This window comes from Rhopilema esculentum, chromosome 19 (assembly GCF_057945365.1).
Source record: "Rhopilema esculentum isolate cy_ngs chromosome 19, ASM5794536v1, whole genome shotgun sequence".
NCBI classification, from domain to species: domain Eukaryota; kingdom Metazoa; phylum Cnidaria; class Scyphozoa; order Rhizostomeae; family Rhizostomatidae; genus Rhopilema; species Rhopilema esculentum.
The window spans coordinates 9262016-9283683 of NC_142833.1; the positions used below are offsets into that span (position 1 = coordinate 9262016).

Here is a 21668-nt window from a genome sequence, read left to right on the forward strand (position 1 = left end):
GTACAAAAAGCTTATTTAATTATCTTCTAATTTTTCTGTACCAGAAGCTTATTTAATTATCTTCTAATTTTTCTGTACCAAAAGCTTATTTAATTATCTTCTAATTTTCCTGTACCAAAAACTGTTTCAAACGTTTCAAATGCCCATCTTTACTTTCATCCGAGTCGGTAGTTTCAAGGCTTAGTGGGCACTATCATTAAAAATTCTATCAATGAATGTTTCCAATCCTCATATTTTTCTATTCCAGTCGTTGATCGTCCAAGACCAAAGAGAGGTAAACATCTTTCTTTTTAACTTGATCTTGTAATAGCTTGTAATCTTCACTATGAAAAACTTTGTGATACAATTTTCTCAATTTGAGAATAAGAATGGAGATACTAAATGACGTTCTATTTATTTTATACTTGATTCAATTTTTTTTCGACAAACCAATGTTGTTTATATCAACAACAGGATATTGTGTATACAACAGGAAAGTTCTAATCTGCATCTCTGATCTTCACGCTTAGTACGAACATTCAGCTACATATATGGGTTTATCTTTTATGATATCTACAAATTCTGATTTTGATGATTAATGCCAGATACTAATGACATATCGGTCACTTTAACCAGCGTTTTACCATGAACAGCTTCCCTGTTTAGTATTGTGATGAGCTCAACTTGCTTTTTTTTAGTCTACACTGGCTACAGCTGCCAACCATCGCTTCTGTATACATTTGATAAGATTTGTGACAAAACTGTTTACGATGAATCCGGTATAGGCAACAATGGACAGATCGTTTCAACTCCGAAAATATCCCAAGGTAATCTGACGGGCTATTTTTCTTCGTTGATTGTTAATTGTAGTTGTAGAATTTTGTTTACTAATTTAAGGAGTAATCTTTCATTTTCATCAGCGGTTTTTTCGTTCCATAGATCAAAGAAAGTGCCAGAATAATATACAAATGTTGGAGCGTGGAGGAGTAAAACTTGATGGTCCTAATTTTAGAAGCAAACCATCGTCAGCAGTTACCATAGCTGCCTGGGTTAATTCTTACTCTTTGTCAGACGAGGGTGCTGTCCAACAGATATTTATCGCCAAAGACTCAAAGCAAAGAGGTACGTATTTATTTTGAATTATAAAATACTGACTAAAAACCAAAGTTAGGATTTGCCATCCTGCCGGCGTGTCGGGGTGAAGAGATTTAATGTTTTTTAGAAAGGCAGGACGGATTGTTATATAGGAAAGCTGTCTCAATGAATACAGTGATTGCAATATGTAAGTGTTTAGCCTTAACAAAACATCAGTTATAGGAAACAAGGGACTTACAGATTTTATCGACTGAAGCACTGACTCTGTGACTCTGTCTGTGAATATGCATGTTTTTAAGAATATTTGATTTTTCAGAATATATCGTTATAATCATGTTATTGCGTTACATTATATGCACTACATCATTGCGAAAATAAATATTATCGTCTTTATGAAATTTACGCATTCTGTTTCGTTTTCAGCTCAAATATCGTTCCAAATTATTAAAAAGCAGAGAGTACATGCCATGATCACCAATGGAAATCAAACTGTTTTCTCTTTTACAACTGTTGCAAACAAGATCACCTTCTTTACTTGGTTTCACGTTGCATTTACTGTCGATATTGCGACAAAGAAGGTAGAGTATCATGTCATTTAGTCAAAGAATATTCATTTTGAAATCTACTAAAAAAACTGCCAATCAATTTTGTAATGTATAAAATTTTCAGCCATATATAGCTCATTCAGTTATTATCATGCTTTTTTGGAAACTGAAAATACCTTCAAATGCCAAACAAGTAAGGCCTGAAATAAATAATTATCTAAACTTATTATTACCCTGATACTGACATTTTTCCTTTTTATTAACTTCAAATATCTACAACATATTCACTCACCCGTTCTCTTCTAGCATACTGTTTACATAAACGGGGTCGCATTGAAGGACAACGAGTTTGAAGAGGTGAAGACCGATGGGCCTAAGTTCTTCTCCATGGATTGGGCCGGTTTGGTTGCCATTGGCTTTGATGATGAGCTGAATCCCACTGCTCAGTTTTTGGGTCTGATCGATGAAGTCTACTTGTTCCCCTGTGTATTATCTGATATTGATATCGTTGCGATTCAAAAACGTTGTGGCGAATACGGTGAGATTTTTCTTAGTTTTTCTTTTTTAATCTTTGTCTTACAGTTCAAGAAAATTAGAGTTTCAGTCATTAGAAGCCTGGGGATATGAGAATAGTAGTTGAATGACACGGAGCATTATTGAAAAGTTCATGAATGATAAAGTGCTGAAAAGGAAAAGTACTTGATTGCATGGCATTACGTTCTTATTATAAAGCTGTCAAATATGACTAATATCATGTCAAAGATGAATAACTATTCCACTCACTTTTTGCCTTCTTCCTCTACAGCTCCATTCAGTGGTGCATTTACTGGTGCAAATTACAAAGTGTATGGCAATGTGAAGAGTACCGACTTAGCCTCTCTCCAGAACGAAGTGAAGCAGGTGTCTCCAGTGGCTGCTTTCACAATTAAACATGCCACTGCTCCACCTTTCAAAGAAATAAAGGAGAAATTTAATGCTAGTATCTATAACGGAGCTTTTGCTGCAGTGATTTCTGGGTACTTTGTGCCTCCTTTGACTGGGCTGTACAATTTCGTGATCGAAGGCCACTTCCAAGCCATGCTATCATTTTCGGTTGAAAAGAAGTCCATAGAAACAGGCATCGAAAGACAGACCTCCTTTAACGGAGATACAGCCACGTAGGTGTTTTAAATTTAATCATTAGTTTCCATCTTGGTTAAAACACTGTTTATACTACCCTAGTAAGTGCTCAATAAAGGTTGAACCAACCAAGATAAATTTCTCTGCAGTTAAAAACAACCCACCCACTTGCACCCGGGGTTAAAATAACTCGCCTATTTAGGGTTGTACCCAAGTAAGATTTTCAAGACATGGTTCAATTGCGATGCAGTGTTGAGTTTGTATTCGTTATCTATGATGCATGAGTACAAGCGTTGAATTCCTCCTTTGATTGACGGGCTATACGCATGCGCCTCTTTGAAAAGAAACCCAAATACAACCTACTTCTTTCTATTGCTCCGCTGGTTTGGCATTCTGTAGTGTTTCGTAAAAACTGCTGGTTTTACCTTGTGAGTAGATTGATCCCAATTTAGCTTTGGAAGCATTTTATACAATCCTTCTTGTACGAAGCTTTCTCAACTCGCTTCAGTTGTAGCTTGCTCCCAGTCGCAGTCTACGTTTTCGTTTCTTAAAGGACTTGGCGAACAGATCCTGAGGAAATTAAATGTTACTTTGTTGCATTTGCAATGCATCTGCTTCAAGAAATTTGTCTTAGGCTTCTATGTATGCAATAATTAATAGCGGAGCTAACGATTAAAAGAGAACACACAGAAGCATACAGTAAGAATTTACAAGCAACAAATAGGGCTGTTTCTAGCTGTAAAATTCACCATAAAAATTTACAGATTGAAGAAGTTAATCTTTGACAACAAAGTTAATTACTGACACAAAAGATATCTTTTTACGGCTGATTTAATGCTAATAAATGCTTGTTACATACCTTTAGTATCCGCAATGCCAATGTGTCGGTTAACATGCAAGCTGGAGCATTTTATTACTACGAAGTGCTTCAGTTATCAAGTGATGAGATGAACTCACTGAACTTCAATTTCACGATGAACTGCCCGGGTGGAGCAGAGTTGTGCACCTCTAAACCAATTCAAGACTCGTACTTGCAGTCCAGACTGCCCCGTAAGTTGCCCAATAGAGAAGCATTTTATTGTTGCGTTGCATTTTCTCTGCAAAGCCTATTTTTAAATGGGATTATTCAACATGAAATCAGCGTTTCTTGAGTTCAGTCATGCATATGTTATAGTTTTAAATCATATAATGTTTACTGTAAAATTAAAGAATTAGTAAGACGAATGCCTGGCTACCGAATGCCAGGATGTCCAGGATGTGAACAAACAAGGTATCAGTGTTCACTGTTTTATCTCTGACCAAAGCTGGTTTTCTTCCAGGAAACTGCTCTGAAATTGCTGATCAGTTCGATAACCTTCCTGATGACGACTATATGATTCGAATGAGCCCGTCCTGCGATGCTGTGAGCATTTACTGTCGCAACATGAAGTTAACTGATTCATTAACGAGAGCTTTAGAGTATGTCACCTTACCATCTGGAGCTAATGAGAACTTTGCAATGTATTATCGGCCAAGGCTGCAGAACTATGCTACCTGCAGTGGCCCAGAAATCGCCAAACCTATGGAAACAACTGCGTATTGGGGCCAAACCTGGTAAGGATACCTTCGTTCAGTTACAAAAGTTTGTATTGTTACATGTTTTTGTCGCCAATAAATACACGACTAGAGCGCGAAATCGTAGTGGGTTTCAAGATATGAATCACATATCTTAAAGAAAGTCATTTCGGGTTTAACTTACAAACAGGGCGCGTGTATCTTACAAGATGCAGCAAATCACCATACAATGTTATTCTGCATTGTAGAGCTGTGGTAAGTACATAAATAAATGCCTGGAAAAATCAATATTGTTGGAAATTCAAGGAGTTGTCCCCTTTTTATATACTGAGTCTGGCAATGCGTTTTTGAATAATGCTGGCCATCACAAAGTCAAATTCTGCCTCCCAAGTCCCCATACACCGAAAAGACAGTTATTCTACTTCGTAATTCACAATGTTAAAATAACAGTTTTCCTTTTATTAATTTACTATTTTTCTTGCTTAGGTTCAAGAAAGTTAGAGTTTTACGAAACTCTATGCAGATAGACACTAAGGATTTTACGTTCGCTACATCGGAAGGGAGGCAGATGGAGTATGGTCGTGCTGGCGATTGCTATTCAAAGAGTACGGAGGACTGTCGCAAGGGACAGTTCAAAATCAACTTAGATGGCACCAATCTTAAGCTAGATGGAGCACCAAAGTGGAAGGCTACAGGAATGCCTGAGGATGATTTCAGGATAACACAATTTACAATATCACCAGAAAATACTGTGGTGACGGCTCATTGTGGAGGATCATGTTCGGAGTGCATGCCTTCGGATCATCTTCGCTTGCAACCAGAAATCTGCTTCAACACCCTCCAACAGCAGCAACAGCAGACCCTTATACCGCCTCCAGTGTCTTCGCCAGACAAAAGGATGAAAAGATCCGCGAAAGAAAAACGGGTTAAAAGAGACCGCAAAGGGGGTGCTGGTAACAGATGGTGGAAGTGGTGGCCATTTTGAAATCGTCCTAGGGACAAAAGGAACTAGCAATTATGAACATTATATCAGTGTTTCCATGGCTTTAAGAGACAAAAATGCAGGTTAATGGAAACGAATGGTGGATGATGTTGAAATTTCATCTTTTTTTATCGCTAATTCATAATTTGATTCTTAGAGTGTAGTATTAAGTATCATTATTGTCGCAACCTTTCAGAGAAGAAGAGGATGGGGATGTTGTTGAGAGTCACCGTACCATGGTTTGTTTGTTAGTATGAAAGATTTTAACTAGCTTTTGTAATATACTAAATTTCAGATCAGCTCGTAGAATAGCTTTTAGCAAACAAATAAACTGTATCTAAATACTTACAACTCATTTTTAATATAAAGATAAATGAAACAAATTGTAAACGCACGATGCATGCTATCAATCCAATTCTACCAACGGTGAATCTAAAATCAGGTTGTAAACATCGTATCGATGTTAAGTGAGTAGAAACAAGCTCTTTTTATCATTTTATATTGCAGTGCTTACTAGCATTTGAAAAGAGGAACTAGTAAGAGCTTTAGCATTGTAGAGGTGATAAGATATTTTAGGGAAGTAGTGTTTAAAAAATTAGAAAGCCTTTTTAATCAGTAAAAACAGAAGCCGGATTGATGGACTAAGCAGCCAGCAATAGTAAGGAATTCCGTAGCTTAATGATTTCACTTCATGTTGTTTGTTTACCTGTTGATAAAAGCAACTGCTTCAAACTCAATCCAAACTTTTCCTAAAGACTTAAGCCTGCTCGAACACCGATCTGGTATCAAGCAAGACGCAGCATTCTTACTTGATAGACGTAGCAATTCTAGATAATGTAGGCCTGCACGTTTTAAGTAGAGATCGCATTAGATTTAATGAAGATAGATTTAGGGCTTGCTTATTATCAATATTTGTCCTAGTAAGCAATAGAAAAATATTAATTTCGTTGATATAAGGGTGTATTTTAACCGTAATTTTTATTCCCACAATGAACTCAAACTGTTTTTCTGTTTCTATCTCTTATTACTAAAACAGAATTTGAACGTAGATTTTTCTACATTTTTGATTGCAAAGTTCCCTGTAATCCAGTAGTCGAGTTTTAGAAGTAGTCCTTTCAGAAGAAGCAGTCGAATATTAGAAACAAATAATTTTTGTTGCCATTGTGACTGACAAGGGAAATACTTTTTGCAAACTTTACGATGTGCTTTTCAATCATTGCACGCTTTTCGAAGCTTTACCCATTTCATGCTTCTTCTGCTCTAGGCTCTTCCTTTTAGCTTGTTTGCTGCATCGAATAAACACGAAATATTTCTCCTCTATTTGGTACGTAGCGTTTCAACTGACTTTTTGATCCATATCGCAAGTTGCGGAGAGTTTACTTACACGTTACACATTACTTGAGGAGCTATTAGTTCACAAGTAATTTCTAGAGAGAGTTTTATATTTTTGATTTTGAGCTGACCACTTTCCACATTGCACCAAAGAAACTACAAGCCCAAATAAAGCATTGCTCTGTTAGATAGCCACCATTTTTATTATCTGAATTTCGAGCACACTCTAGATCTATATGGATGTGCCCTCCAGTGTTTGAAACAAAGATATGACATCATGCTTTAACGTCTCAGCGTTTCGTAAAGAATGCATTGCTACCATAGGCGCAGACTTAGGGGGCTGCAGGGCTTGAGCCCCTCCTGAAGAATATTTAGGAGACCCAGCCTTACCCTGGGAAATAAGAAAGTTGGCTATCGATTTGTTACATTAATTTTGATATTCTTGGTTTCACGCATGGAAATCATGTCAAGAGATTTAATCAAGACGATGATGACCTCTTTCTACCCTCCGCCGTTGGCAGTCTCCTTTGCCAATGGCAATTAATTTTTGAGCCCCCCCCCCCTCCCCCCTCGGAAGTCTGCGCTTATGATTGCTGCTTCCCATTTTAATTTGGAAAAATGTTTATTTCGGTTGAAAGCAAAACTAGAAAGCTTTTCAGGTTCTTGATAAAACTGAAGTATATTTCCTTTTTTGCTTTAAACAATGGTTCGCGGGTTTTACTATCCAAAAGTAGAGCAATACTGTTTTCATCATAGAATGTATTCCGTTTGCCAATTTGAGTGTTATGCAAACGAAGTATTTGTGCGAAAATTGCATTTTGCGAGCCTTTTCTCCCATAAAATAGTTGAGAATTTTCAGCTCTGGACCGAACCCTCTTTATATGGTACTAACTTTGTTCTCCTTTTTGTCGGCTCTGTTTGTTGAACCGTCATAGCAGTTTTTCATAAAGAAATACAAATAATAGAGCTCTTAGTTCTTCGAAACTCAAAAATTGACAATTTCTAATTAGACATTTCCATAAAAAGGGCCTAATTTGACTCAGCAGACATTGCAGCTCTTTTTGCAGTTCTTCAACATGTAACCTGGGTTGATACGACAGTGTCCTCCATCAGCCCATGCCTTGCAGTTGCTGTTGCTGTCGTAGCAATTTGAGCCACCGCCTGTGTCGTAAATATAAGATATCAGCAATTCTCGAATAAAGTTATGAAGGAGTTTTCAAGCAACATCAAGGTATTAGGAAGTCTTTTATGTAAACTATTTTATGTAAAGAGGGATCGAGTCGGGAAGAACAGTGACATTGCTGTTTCACTTCCAGCTTGAAAAACGCAAATGAGCAATGATGGCAAATAATCAGATAAGGTAAGCACCACTGATTCAAGCTGCTAATTTACTTGTTGCTTGGTATTTTCAATTTTAAGCAACAGTTTTTCCATTTTTCATGTGTGTCTGGTGCACGGTGAAGTCTCTCCAGGGCTCCTTTTCTTATCAGATTCGTCAGTATTTAGCATTTACATTCAGGTTTTTTCAACAGCAATAACAATAGAGTTAGTGAGTAACATACCTCCATTTTTGCAGGCAAGACAGCAGTATGGCAGCATGAATCGCTCATTTGTTTGGCATTGACCAGCTTTGGCCCATTCTGCACATCTATCATATCGATTAATGCAACCTTGGGAAAAAAAAGTTTTTTGAATCTTAAGTAATGCAAAAAGATTCATTGCCATCCTCTTTACAATCTTTTTATCTATGTCTAAATGATATTTGGGTCGTATGAATCACTGGAAATGTTGAAGTAGTATTACAGCTGCAGTTTTTCTTCAAAGAAAATAAATCAGTCAAAAAGTTTGTTTGTTTCAATCTATTAGTCTGTTGTGTAACAGTTGAAATTTCTAATTACACATTTAAATAAAATAATCATCAAAATGAGAACAAAGTTTGCTTGCCAAACTGATGGAAATGCAATCAATATTTTCAGCTTTGCTAGTAACTTGTGCCATAAGGCTGAATGCGGTTAGTTCAATTAAAATAGGCTTTTGCGGTCAACAAGAGGTTCAGTTTACCTTTAGGAGGAGGGACTTGAACGTTTTCGTAGCCAGTGCACTTGTACACCTTGTTTAACTGCCTAACGTCTGTTTGACTGAACCCGTCTCTCTGACCCAGCATTCTGCTGCGATCTTGAATTGCCTCGATTGTCATCTTGTTGTTGATACTGAAAGCCCAGTTCCCATAATGCATCACGCTATCAAAGTCGTATCCTTCACCATAGTAATCAGCTTGACCATGAGTGTACTTCTTGAAGTTGTAGTTGGCTGGTTGAAAATTGATTGGTGAAAAATGTCACAATACTGCCCATTTTTATGAAATGTTGTTAACTATTAATAATCAAAGATAAGATGTCCCGTTATATCGGTTTTTCATTGGGCAGTTAAGCAAAAAGTGTTTGTAAGCTTATTATATAAATGAAAAAACCTTAAGTAATTTGTAAGCATTTTAGAATTTTCGCAATTTTCATGTTAGTGATTTTTTATACAATTTCATAAAACGTTTTATTGAAAAATTACTAATTGTTCCTTTGAAAAACCCTTTTACTACACTACTTAAACGATACCATATGGATCAAGGGACTGTATCTACCCTGTAAGGACAAATTCAAAGACAGGTTAAAGAAAAATTTCCAATTGACTGCCTTGAAAATCTTCCTTATTCTGCATACAGAGTTTGATTCATTTATTCTTTTTAGGCAATTCAGTGAACTGAAAAAACACTGTGTCTGCCCTGTGCCCATAAAATGGAATTAGAAACTACAACAATGCATTTAACTGGTAAAAAGAAAACAAACATACGATAAAGAGACTTATATTTGTGACTGGTGGACACAAGGACCGAGATATTGGGGGGGCCGGAGGGGGCTTGGCCCCCCAAAAAAACCTAACTGGTATAAGTAAAATGCTTTTATTTTGTAAAATATGGCTGCTTTTATACTTATTTATCAGGGCTGGCCCCCCAAACAGAAAGTTGTATCTCGGTCTGTGGGTGGACATGAAGGTTTTATGGCTTTTAATGAAGTGCAAAATATTTTTTCACTTGAGTCGATCAACTTCTGAATAAAATTTGAAGTTAAAGGACCCTCTTGACGATTCTTGATAATTTTTGACTATGCAATATATTAATTCTATAGTAATTCTCAATTGTAATAGATACCTCTGCCGTTGGAGATGTTATCCCAGAAAATCCTAATATATTGGTCGCGATCCAGTCTGGACTGTTCATGCCAGAAACCCATTGCATGCATCATTTCGTGAATCACAATGCCTTTGATTTCACATCCCTGGCCTATTGACACCACTTGCTCACCACCAGACATACCGATGTACGAATAGCATCTGTGCACAGAAGGGAAGTAGAGCATATTTGATGGTCAATGAGAACATCTTAGGCTTGTTTGTTTTGTTTGTAACCTTTTTTTAATACGATATTGCTTCTAGCAATACACATACATATATGGATATATACATATATACAACTAATCTAAATTGAATCTACTGTATAACAAATGAAGAGGAAATAACTAAGGAAAAAAATACGTACATACATAAGCTAAATATTTGAAGCAACTTGGATATGAATGGACAAATATTACAGGATATCGATATCATTAAATTTGTAAACGTTGTATTTACAGCTAGAACCATCCCATCGTGTTATCATACATTTGAAACTGTTAAGATTGTCAGCTGATTTTAGTTCATTTGGCAGACAGTTCCAGATCTGAGGTCCTATGGCCTTAGGGCTATTGGAACCGAAAGAAACTTGGTTTGGTCGAAAATGATTTAAGTTGTTAGGATTGCGAGAACGATGTTTTAAAGTTCTTGAACTTAAAGTGCTATGCATGAACGGTGGATTCAAATGTCTAACTGTCTTGAATATTTCGATACATAGGGTTCTTTGACGAGCAACTTGCATTGTACACTTTTTTGACTTAATAAGAAGATCATCATAGAATCATTGTACAGATGATCATTGTACAAAAATCTTAGGGCGCGCTCCTGTATCCTTTCAATTTTCTGAATTGATTTTGACAAAAAAGGCTTGTAAAACCATGTGGTAACTGTAAAATGTGGCCCATGGTAAAAGATTTTGTCTATTCACGGACAACTTTCCTTTTTACTGAGCCCACAGAAACATGTCAGTTTTGGAATGAGATGGGATGGTTTCCTATACATCAACTCTGGATGTCCAACGAGTCATATAAAGCCAGTATAAAAAATGAAAGAGGGCAGAACAAGACTTTTTTGTTTAGGACGAAAACGATCCAAAAACAATATGTTCATTTTGACTACAAGAGCAGCTAAAATGTAGCATAAGTTAATAAACGGAAAGCAGAAAGGTTCTTACCCTCCGCCAACAATGAACTTGATGTAGTTTTTCTGGCTGGTTCTCGGCACCCATCGAATACACGTGTATCTATTGAAGTCAGCTACTGCCTGCCTGACAACATCCCTGCGACTGGTTTCTATAAAAAAGCATTTCGCATATTGTACCTATAGTTTATCGATAGCTACACTGAATAAATAGCTATACTGTATCAGGAGCAAATTAAAACCACACAGTCCTTTGATGGTTCATCCTAAAGTACATTATTTATATGAATATGTCTGTCCATACTGTAAGCATTCATTAAAATATGTAAAATTGGTTGCTTACATATCTAAAGCTAGAAGAGGAAGTTGAGGAAAGTAAGATCATGTCCTTTTTTTATAACGGCGATAGAGAACAGACTCTAGTCATCTATAGCGGATTATACATAAACGTAAACTACTCTGGAACAGTCCTTACTCAGCTCCTATCAACGTTACTGGTATTCTCAACTATTTCTTGTAATAATTACTTCCTATCAAATAAAACATACACTTTGTAATAGACTTAAAACGGTATTTTGACATAGCTCTTAAGTAATAATGAAAGTTCATAATGTGGGGAAGGCAACAAAAAGATGTAAATAAGGTCCTGGCAAACCTATAATATCAAACATTCAACAACTAGGCTTACCTTAATGCATCATTCTCTACTATAAATATGAAAATATTTAACGTTTCTTTTCCGCTAATATATACTTGGCAATTGATAAGCAAATGAGGGAACGAAAAAATACCAAGCGTTTTAGCAGATTAACAACAAGAAAACTTGAATCTGCATTTGTGAAAGGCAGGCAAATACTTTTTTTTAGAAACAGGGTATTTTCTAAAGAATTCGTTTAATCGTGGATTAACAAGATTTCAACTAAGCTAACAAAAATATCTGAACATACCGAAACTTGAGTCGAATATGTAAGGGACAACTCCATTGGTCCATTTTTGTGTTTCAGACTTGATTGCGTCATATGCGGAATTACCGTTGACAATGTCGCTTGTGTGTGGGTCTAAGATAATGTCTCCTTCGAAGGGTTCTAAAAGCAAAATAAAAGTTACATCATATAGCTATCTATTAGTTATCTATAACACCTAACTTTTGTCCGGACTGCAACAACCACCATAGAGCACAATTTTTGCATCAAGTGAAGGTTTTTTTTTTTTTGCATTTTTATCTCTCGCAGCTTGAATTGAGAATTCAAATTGACATTTCGCTTAGAAATTGTTTGAAAATTCCAGGTATAACTGATGAAGATGCAAGAGCCTGAATAGCTAAGCTTTTTTAGTTCTCCAGTTTTGAAGATCAATGACCAGATTAACCAAATTAAAGACAAAACTAAAAAAATAGAAAAGTCAAGATAGCATTAAGCTTAGGAAAGAATTGGCTAAAATTTAGAAACTCTCTGGTGCCTCTGATTGCTTTTTAATAGAGACAAGCTTTTCAGGAAAAGCAATTCTTTGATGCAAGTCAGGCACTTTCAACATCAGTTACTGTCGATAGAAAAGCTTTCTTCGATGCATCTATTTTCTATTTTAAAATCAGTTTGCATCCTTATCATTTAAAAAAGAGTTATTTTGTTTCTTAAAATATCCTCTAAGAAATCTAAAAGACAATGTTTATTGAAAGTTGAAACTTTTACCTGCACTGCATATGCACACCAACACTGAAAGAAAGATGAAAGTCCTCATTGTGAAATGTACCTGAAAGAGGAATGCAAACTTCAAACTGAGTTCAATTTTTATCTTAAAACAAAAATTCATTGTAAAGAAACTTAAAGCTCAAATCAACACATTTTCCTATAATTTGCAAAGAACCGCTACAATTCACAATAAGTTGAATTTTCAATAGTAAAAAGAATTACACCTAGAATATTGATTTTTTAACTACTAATTTCCTGTATACAGTCATGCCTTCACTTACCACTACACAACCAGCAAGCTACCCAGGTAATTAGTAAGTGCAGATCATTTAAAAGCGCTGCATTTATACGTTCTGAGGCACTTGAAAATGATTCAAAATTTGATAATAGATCGAAGATTTATAAGAGCTCTTGCAACCATACTTCTTTATTTGTCAACACACAAAGTCCTTTGCTTTAAAATAAGCAACACACTTAAATACTTTGCATGTTCGCGTATCAAGATTGCATCATTGCCACGCCAATGGAAGAGCAAATAGCTAAATACAGGCAGCCGTTTAAAGTACCCTTTCCAGAAGAGCCAATTCACTTTTCATAGGAAACATAATCTGTAGATACAACTATGTCAATTATTTGCTTTAAACCCTTAACATTGGAGCCAAAAAATTCTTATCAAGAAAGATCGATACCATGTTTTTTAAAGAATAAAAAGATTGCTTGGCTTTGATGACCGTTGTAAAGGCCAAGGGTTCTTTGCATTCCCAATGCTTACGTGCTAATGCCAAAATTCTATAGCGGAAGCATATTTCACAAGATGGTTGAAAGCCATCACCGTCATCAACATTAATGTATATTTTTATTTATTCTTATAATTGATTACAATACAAACCTTACATTCTACTTTACCTAACAAATTTCTATACTATACTATGCTACATGAACGAAACCATGTAATCCGGAGTAATATCGTTTACAATTTCATAAAAAAGACAAGACGCCTGCTCCAACATCGTAGGATTCCCAACCAAGTTCCTCGTAGAGTTCTTCGCCAGATGCTCCTTTTCATGCATCAGACGCTGCAAGTGCAGCAGAATTTTGAACGGATTCAGGCAATTCATACGATAATTCAGCGAGGTATCTTGACTGGATTCCCATTTTTGGGGGAATATGGCAAATGACATCGCCTAAGCTTAACTGGCCTAAGCTTAAGGTAACTGACCTAAGCCTTTTTTCTTGAAAAAGTCGCTTCAACTGCTTGTCTCGTTGGATCAGGGTTAAGTAACGAGCGCCAATAATATGTCGAAACCCCGATTGGTTCAAGTTTACCAACTCGTTAGCTGCTTTATGTTTGTAAAGAGTATCATATATCATTTTCTAAAGAATTTTCCCAAAGAAATCGGGCGATAATTCCGTTTCGGATTTTTACTATTTTTCTTTTTAAATTTTCAGATTTTCTGTTTATGTCTTTTTATTTAAATTAGGCTTAAAATTGGATACATCTAATTGACAGCTAAAAAGGCCAACGAAAAGTATAGTTTTGACCCTAGCCTTATCATCTTGAATGAAAATGACTGCCTTTTCTTTAAAGCGATCCAAATCACCAGGGACGGATTTAGCGGGGGGTGCGGGTGTAGGGAGTGCGACACCCCTCCCTCAATATGTCTGTGTCCTCCGGTAAATTTGGTTCCATTCGGTAAAGATAATTTTTTGATAGTCAGTAGTAACAAAGTAACGCCAAGATTTTAATTTATTTATCTTCTTATCAGGGTTGGTAGATTCGGCCAAATTTGGCCAATAACATTAGACAGATGGTCCAGGGCCCACGCCAACTGGGAGCGGCCACTCAGAAAGTCGATGTCTGAGAAAAGTGCGAATCTGCAACAGAATTAGTACCTTTAGGGGGAGGGGGGGTTACTTTAAATTTCAAATAAAATTAAAGCGTTTTAAAAGACTGCAAGCAAATGATTGTAAGAAACATTCTGAAATGTATTTTAAGCTCATCTCAAGGGCGTCGTCGCAAAAATTTTCATCCTTCACGCTCTTTAGACAATCCCGATAAAATAGGAGCTAAAGAGCTAAAGACTGGATTCTGAAATGCTTGTCGGGGAAAGAAGAATGGACTAAATTGCAACTTTTGAATACTGTTTATTATTTTTAAATATTTGATTAGAACTTTAGAAAAACAGTTTTTACACGTAGAGCTTCCGAGCCCTACACAATTCAGAATATAAACGTTAGAGGAATTGTGAAGGACATAGACAGTTGTAGAATATGGTCAGCCACAGAAAGCTAGATATGACGTTGTATAAAGCGAAATTGCCACGTAAAAAGCCATAGCTTTTCCAAACGCATTAACAAAATAGGGTGTTTTCCCAAATTCCTTAGAGTCTGATCAGCAAAGATTTACTTCTCTTTGCCCCTCCAATCTTCTAACCCTGGCTACGCCACTGCTTCTTATCGTCTTTACCTTAAAATTAAAAATCGAATTTAGAAAATGGGCGTTTCCATCATTTACCAGTGACCTGAAGGGTGTGGCACCAAAATTATTGTCTAGCACCCCCACATTCATTGTTGATTAAGTCCGCCCCTGAAAATTACACAATTTGAATTACAATGTCACTACTGATTCCAAGCAGTATCATTTACAAAATGATAGATACGTCAGGAATGACAAGAATACATTCCAGGAAAGTTTTTTATCAGCAGAAGCAAATACCTCTTCGTCAGAAATTACACGGACATACATGAAGGTTTCAAAACTAATTAACTGCACCAGAAAGGGGTTTCTACATGTTTTCACTGAAAGTTTCCTGTCGCGTTTCTACTCTTCCAGGCGATGCCCCCCTTCCATGCATTCATTCATCAGGGGGATTTCCATCTGACACAGGGAAACAAGTTAGCTCAAGAAATTGGTCAATCTTCTTCTTGGTTTGCTGCGAAGAGGGAGAAAATGGCATCCAAAAGGGCCTTAGTTGTTCTTGCTAAAGGAGCTGAAGAGATGGAGGCAGTTATATCTATTGATGTTCTCAGAAGAGCAAAGGTATGGTTTGTATTGCTGCCAGTGATGATGACCCTTACTAGCCTAACAAACAGTGCAATCTGGTTCGAGATAGAACATGCTTCGAACCGTTACTTACAACAAGAATAAAAAGATCCATTACTTACAACAGTTTGTTTGGATGATACAGTTAGAAAGTTTATAAGTTACATTTGATTTTTTGACAGGTAGATACAGTCGTGGCAGGTCTGCATGGTTCTGAGGTGGTGACATGCAGCAGAGGAGTTTTTGTCAAACCAGATATCAGTCTGGAAGATGTCAAAAAGGTTTGCAACGTGTCTTTTTATTCCACAACTACCAAATTACTTTTGTAAAACGAGAATGCTCTTACTTACTTATAACGAAACCCATTTTTGTTTTAACTATTCAATTGCAGTCTCATTTTGTCATTTTAGGAAATGTTTGATGCAGTTGTGCTTCCTGGTGGACTTGAAGGTGCTCAAAATCTTGCAGAAGTAAGAGTATTTGTTTTTGAGATCCCATATCTTGCCAAAATTAGATAATGATTTGGAAGATTGAAAAGTGTCCCCATGCTCCATCCTGTCCCAAGTACATGCACAATTTGATACAGTTTAAGCAAACAACCATTTAGATTTAGCAGTCAAAGCAAATATAGACTATCAACATGTTTGTTTGACATAAAGAGAACCTTTGAACTATTCTCTTGATGTGAAAAACATTAACTGCTCTTTTTGCCATCAAAATTTTAATGTTCAATCAACCTTCTTTGTAAAAATGAATAATGAAAACCATTGATAATTTTTAGGAAGCTGTTCATTATATGATGAAAAGTCTAATTACTTTGAACATTATTAAAACTTTTTCATTTCTAGTCATCAGTTGTGAAGGAGATCCTTCAGTCACATGAAAAAGATGGAAAAATTGTTGCTGCAATATGTGCAGGTAAGATTTTTAATTGACATGTTCTTCTCACATGCCCTAGTCTTTAAGTATATCTGTTATTATCTATATATCCTTAAAAGCTGTTATTCATACCTTACTTTTGTCCTTTCTGTCTTGAAAGGACAGCACCAGCCAGAAAAATTTAGGATGGGCAGGGGGAAGGGATATGGGGGCATGCTTAGTTTTTAGATGTCATCCCCTAAGTACTGGATACACCCTTTTAAAAATATTTTAGAAAGAAAACAGTGATGAAACAGTGTCCTTAGTTTTACTGTCAACATACCATATAATCAAGAATTGTTCTTTGTTATCTCAACAACCAACTTAAAGGTTTTCTAGGATAATCAGGAATTGAAGCTTGCTAGAAATTGTTGATTTGCCAGTGAAATTTCAAGATGACACAAATCACCCCCTGCCATTTTTGGTCGATTTTTAATGAAATAAGAAATCAATCCTTGAATAAAAAAAATTGCTGGACATATCCTCCCCAACCTTACCTGTGGCACTGCCTCTGCTGTTTTTGAATGTTCACTGAAATGAAATTTGCTTAAAAATGTTCCCTTGGATTTTTATCTCAAATATGGAACCTCACTTGATCCAAGAAAGATGAAGTAAATATGCATCTCTTGATGTCTAAAAAACAACAAATATTATTTTAAAAAAGATCTTTGTGAATGTTGTGTAGCTATTACATTTTAAGATCATGAATCATTTAATACATTTTTCATTAATCATCACTAACATAGCAGAATGAAATATCAGGCCATGCTGGGAATGGCGTGCGATCGCACGCCCACGCCTTGGCACACGCCTTCCGTTGCTCAGAAGTGCAGTTTATCGCACGCCTTAAATAATCTAAACACTTTATTCCAAAGTGACCAATATGGCCCAATGTAATTTTTTTATCATAATTCAACTATGAACGAAAGGTGATAATCACGCAATCGTTTCTATTTGATTTCTACTTGACGAAAAATTTGGCGAATATTCTAATTTGCTTAAAGTTATGGTAAACGTTTTCTGGATAAAAACATTCACTTCTCGATTTCTTCAGATTCTAGTAGCCGGACTTTCAAGGCACACAATGATACCATGTCTAAAACTAACAGAAGTTTTGAAAGTGGCGAAAAACTCCTGTAAACGAAGGTTTCCATAATTTTTTTTATCAAAGTTTTGAGTTGAGGTCTGAAAAACGCTCGACCTTTTAGGCCGATAATCCTTGCTTTGCAGTTGTGGTCGCTTGTCTCATTTGCAATAACTGCAGTGGAATCACGATATAACGAACCCCGGATATAACGAACTTCCCGGTATAACAAACTAAATGCCTGGTCCCTTGGATTCTGCGTAACAAACTCCTTACAAATTCTCTCGGTATAACAAACCCCGGATATAACGAACTCTCGTTATCACGAACCATTTTTAGGTCCCTTCATCATAATTACCCTTGATATAACGAACTTTCATAAATTTTTCATCTGTTATTTTTGTTTATTTATTTTCGGTGTTTATTTATCACTTTCTCTTGGGGAGAAATCATTTTTATAATCGGCAAAACATGCCGATGATACATTTCAAGTACTGGCTGATAGACTCAGACCACGAGATGAAAGTTTGATTGCGTCAGAAATTACTGCAAATGAGTACATTGACACTACTGAATACCTTTTTACATATGAGACATTGGCAATGAGAGACGACAAAACTTTATTGAGAGACCCAGATGGAGAAGCAGAAAAAGACAAATAAGAATGTGAAGTAATTGAACAAATCATTCAGGCACCAACTAGGAGCGAAGTGATACCAGCTTTGCCAATCTCTTGGTCCCAAGTTATAAAAGGAACATTAAGATTTTCATTTTCAATGACCAGCCAGTTGTATTATTTGAATTCAGATTGGTTTTTTTGAGTTAAATGGTACATGTATGGCTGTACATGTGCACAGAGGTTGGAGATAGCCTAAACAAGCCCACCACAGGTTTTTTAGGCGTGAACTGCGAAAGGACCCCCAAAAAACGTTATCTCTCGGTTTAACAAACTCCCGATATACGAAATATTTTCTGGTTCCCTTCAGAGTTCGTTATATTGGGATTCCACTGTTACAACCCCATGGCACATGTAAGGCTTTGTTTATTTAGACAGGCTTATTGATCTTTAAGCTTTAAATGATTTGACCCAGATTACACTGTGGTTTACGAGTGTATCTTGCAAGTGCGATCAGTAAAATCTCGTTTTCTCAGGACTCACAATTCCTCTATATACAGTTTACTTTATGTGCATTTTTCTAATCTATATGCAAATACAAAACATTTTAGAAACTTTTACTAATAAAATGTGGGCAAAAATGTTCCAAAATTAAGAGACTTTGAATTGTGAGGATTTAGCTACTGTAGCTTTCTTACAAATAATAAACGTGCAATTAACCATTTAATTCGTTCTAACATTAGTCAACAGATAAGTTTTCTTTATGGTGAAAACACAGTTAGAATTCTTAAATTTTGAGAACGAGATTGTCAGGAGAAGCAGACCAGAAGGATTTATAAACTGCAGGATTACATAATAATTAACCTACCTTATTGTTAATGTTTTTCTCTTTAATATGTTGGGTTTGACGTTAATAAAGCTTGTTTGATAAAATGTATTGATTGGACTAGCCTTGCTTATGTTTTCTTATGATAAAGTTATGTAGTCTAGTCCTTATACAGCTGACTGTATTATTAAGTACTTCGGTGCAATAGCACACCATTGCACGCCTTGGCACCACAAGGAGTGCGATTCATTGCACCCCTGCCATTTTATTCCCAGCATGGCCTGAAATATCATTAATTGTCGCTTAGGCCCTATTGCTTTTGCAACTCATGGAATTGGAAAAGGGAAAAAGATTACATCACACCCATCAGTTAAAGAAAAATTTGATGGTATGTGATTCATTCATTCAAATAAAAATTATTTCATTTTTCTTGATTATAGTGCTGTGTTGTTTACTTTATCAGCATTTTGTCCAAGTTACTCTGAGTACTTGAAGATGTTTTCATTCCATCTTCTAGCAAAGGTTCTCATTTTAATTTTAAGCTTATTTGTACATTGTTACAATCCACTTTCGAAAACCTGCTTCGAAAATGGCCCTCTGGATAAAAGAAAATTTATCTATATGTATATATATATATATATATATATATATATATATATATATACATATATATATATACATATATATATATATATATATATATATATATATATATATATATATATATATATATATATATATATATTTGATTACAATCTAGTGAAAAATAAAGAGGAGAGAAATAAAGACAAACAATTGCTCCAACTAGAAGCTCCCTCAAATTTTTATAGTACACAATTTGAAACAATGAATAGAGTCAATGTTCCAAATCTTTGACTCAGCGATAAGCGGAATGTTTTTGTCCACTGGATGTTCTCATTAGTGGTACTTGCAAGTCAGTGCCAAAGTTGCAAAGAACTCAAGTTAAAAGTCTTAGAGTTTAGAAAAAGAACAAGTTAAATTTTCCGGTTGCTAGACTGTTAAAAGATTTATATGTTTCAGCTCATTATAGTTTTTAAAGAAAAAGTATAGTGAAAAGTGAAATATTGGGCCAATTCTTTGATCAGTGGTGCTGCTCATTTTTCAATGGCATAATAGCTGATTTTTCCAATCATGGCACCAATTGGACAACGGTACCCTACCAGTCACATCCTTTCATTTTTCTGATTGGCCTATTTCGACCTGCAACTGGGTATATATTCTCCATCTTGTTCAGTTGGACCCTTATTCCAAAATATCATACTCTAGTCAGTGTCAGAAGAAAAAGCTTATAGTGTATACACTGGGGTCGCAAAAGTATGGAAAGGGTAGGTCAAAATGGCAGCTCAGAGTGACCACGGGCCTTAGCTGACCAATTTCAAAATCAGAATCAGAGGCGAAGGGGCTTGGAAACGATAGGTTATGGCAGGAAAATGCATTTACCATTCCTTAGACTTTCAGTTTAATGGAAATTTAATGATTGGTTTGCTGTTTCAAGGGGAAAAATTCAGCAGAACTTTTTGAAGCATTGCTTCAAAACAATTCTGTAAAAGATTCTCTGAGTATACATGAAAGATGACCACTAAGTGTCACTTTATTGGAAAAACGTGAACAAAAAAGGTTGAAATTCGAAGCAAACTGCTTGAAGCTTCTTTTTCATGAAATTTGAGAAAGTAATGTAATGATGTTAGCAGTGCACTTAAATTTTAAAGTTTCAATACTGACACAAGGTGAGTTGCTCTTCATTTGATGTTGATGAATTGTTCATCTTAAATTCTGATTTACTTATTATCTAAGCACATGACAATCAAAAAACTGAAGCAATACATTCAACCTTTATTCTGCTTTTAAAATTATTGAAAAGAATCATCTACACCCAAAGCATCAATTTTATTTAGCAATAAAACTATTTTGATCACTAAACACAAGCTTTAGAAATTGTTTACCTGATATCACTTTTGATAACCTCAAACCTGATATCTCAGCCAAAATGATCTTCTTGATAATATACTTAAAGTCGTAAGAAAGGTGCACAAATCCAAATATATTCCCAGTAAGTTCTGAAATGTTTATACTAACATTTAAAGTCCCAGACAAAATTTTTTTGTACTCATACTTTTCAGGATACAGTTACCAAGAACAAACAGTTGTCACTGACAACAATATGATCACAAGCCGAGGTCCTGGCACAGCATTTGATTTTGCTTTTGAGGTTGTGAATGCTCTCTGTGGGGAAGAAACTGTAAAAGAAATGAAGAAGCCCATGCTTATCAATTAAACATTCCCATGAATTGCTGCCAGTATTTCATTTCTACTTGCTGACCCAAGGTAGTGACCTAGAATTGATTGCAGATAAGTGCTGTTATCAAACATTCTCATTTCTCGAAGGAGAAAAAATTAAGAATACTTTGCAAAAGATAAGCTGTATGTGTAGAAATATGAGATTTATTGTCAAAAATTTTGATAAGATTTGATTACCAAAGCTGCGTGTTTTTTGAAATTGTTAT

The 21668-nt window shown here is 35.7% G+C and overlaps 3 protein-coding genes across 5 annotated transcripts in view; 2 read left to right on the top strand and 1 right to left on the bottom strand.

Moving 5' to 3' along the window:
- LOC148958023 (uncharacterized) overlaps positions 1–7103 on the top strand; it is a 43956-nt gene extending 36853 nt beyond the window's left edge. For 2 of the 3 annotated variants that reach the window (XM_089113962.1, XM_089113964.1), the window contains 9 exons: positions 248–274; positions 678–806; positions 919–1101; positions 1498–1652; positions 1926–2157; positions 2425–2776; positions 3604–3788; positions 4058–4331; positions 4779–7103. In XM_089113962.1, coding sequence (XP_088970088.1) covers positions 248–274; positions 678–806; positions 919–1101; positions 1498–1652; positions 1926–2157; positions 2425–2776; positions 3604–3788; positions 4058–4331; positions 4779–5277 — 2036 coding nt within the window. In that variant the 3' untranslated portion in view covers positions 5278–7103. The remainder of the gene's footprint in view (positions 1–247; positions 275–677; positions 807–918; positions 1102–1497; positions 1653–1925; positions 2158–2424; positions 2777–3603; positions 3789–4057; positions 4332–4778) is intronic. The other variant, XM_089113963.1, reaches the window with a different exon arrangement.
- Positions 7104–7568: 465 nt separating this feature from the next.
- Positions 7569–13021, bottom strand: LOC135688261 (hatching enzyme 1.2). Its single transcript, XM_065205038.2, has 8 exons — positions 12938–13021; positions 12657–12717; positions 11916–12053; positions 11003–11120; positions 9809–9990; positions 8668–8916; positions 8169–8276; positions 7569–7767 (listed from the first exon to the last, which is right to left on the bottom strand). The coding sequence occupies exons 2-8, from the start codon at positions 12703–12705 to the stop codon at positions 7646–7648; spliced, it is 966 nt and encodes a 321-aa protein (XP_065061110.2). The 5' UTR covers positions 12706–12717; positions 12938–13021; the 3' UTR covers positions 7569–7645.
- Positions 13022–15539: 2518 nt separating this feature from the next.
- LOC135688262 (Parkinson disease protein 7 homolog) lies at positions 15540–21643 on the top strand. Its single transcript, XM_065205039.2, has 6 exons — positions 15540–15696; positions 15882–15980; positions 16110–16169; positions 16548–16617; positions 19451–19531; positions 21285–21643. Exons 1-6 carry the CDS (start codon positions 15607–15609, stop codon positions 21437–21439), a joined length of 555 nt encoding a protein of 184 aa, XP_065061111.2. The 5' UTR covers positions 15540–15606; the 3' UTR covers positions 21440–21643.
- Positions 21644–21668: the final 25 nt, after the last annotated feature.

Coding starts and splice junctions, on each gene's coding strand:
- LOC135688261 (XM_065205038.2), bottom strand. CDS start 12,705: ATGAGGACTTTCATCTTTCTTTCAGTGTTGGTGTGCATATGCAGTGCA. Junction 9,991..11,002: donor AAGTTCATTGTTGGCGGAGG/GTAAGAACCTTT, acceptor TTCTGTGCACAG/ATGCTATTCGTACATCGGTA. Junction 8,277..8,667: donor TCAAGTCCCTCCTCCTAAAG/GTAAACTGAACC, acceptor TTTTTTCCCAAG/GTTGCATTAATCGATATGAT.
- LOC135688262 (XM_065205039.2), top strand. CDS start 15,607: ATGGCATCCAAAAGGGCCTTAGTTGTTCTTGCTAAAGGAGCTGAAGAG. Junction 15,981..16,109: donor GTCTGGAAGATGTCAAAAAG/GTTTGCAACGTG, acceptor TTGTCATTTTAG/GAAATGTTTGATGCAGTTGT. Junction 16,618..19,450: donor TGTTGCTGCAATATGTGCAG/GTAAGATTTTTA, acceptor ATTGTCGCTTAG/GCCCTATTGCTTTTGCAACT.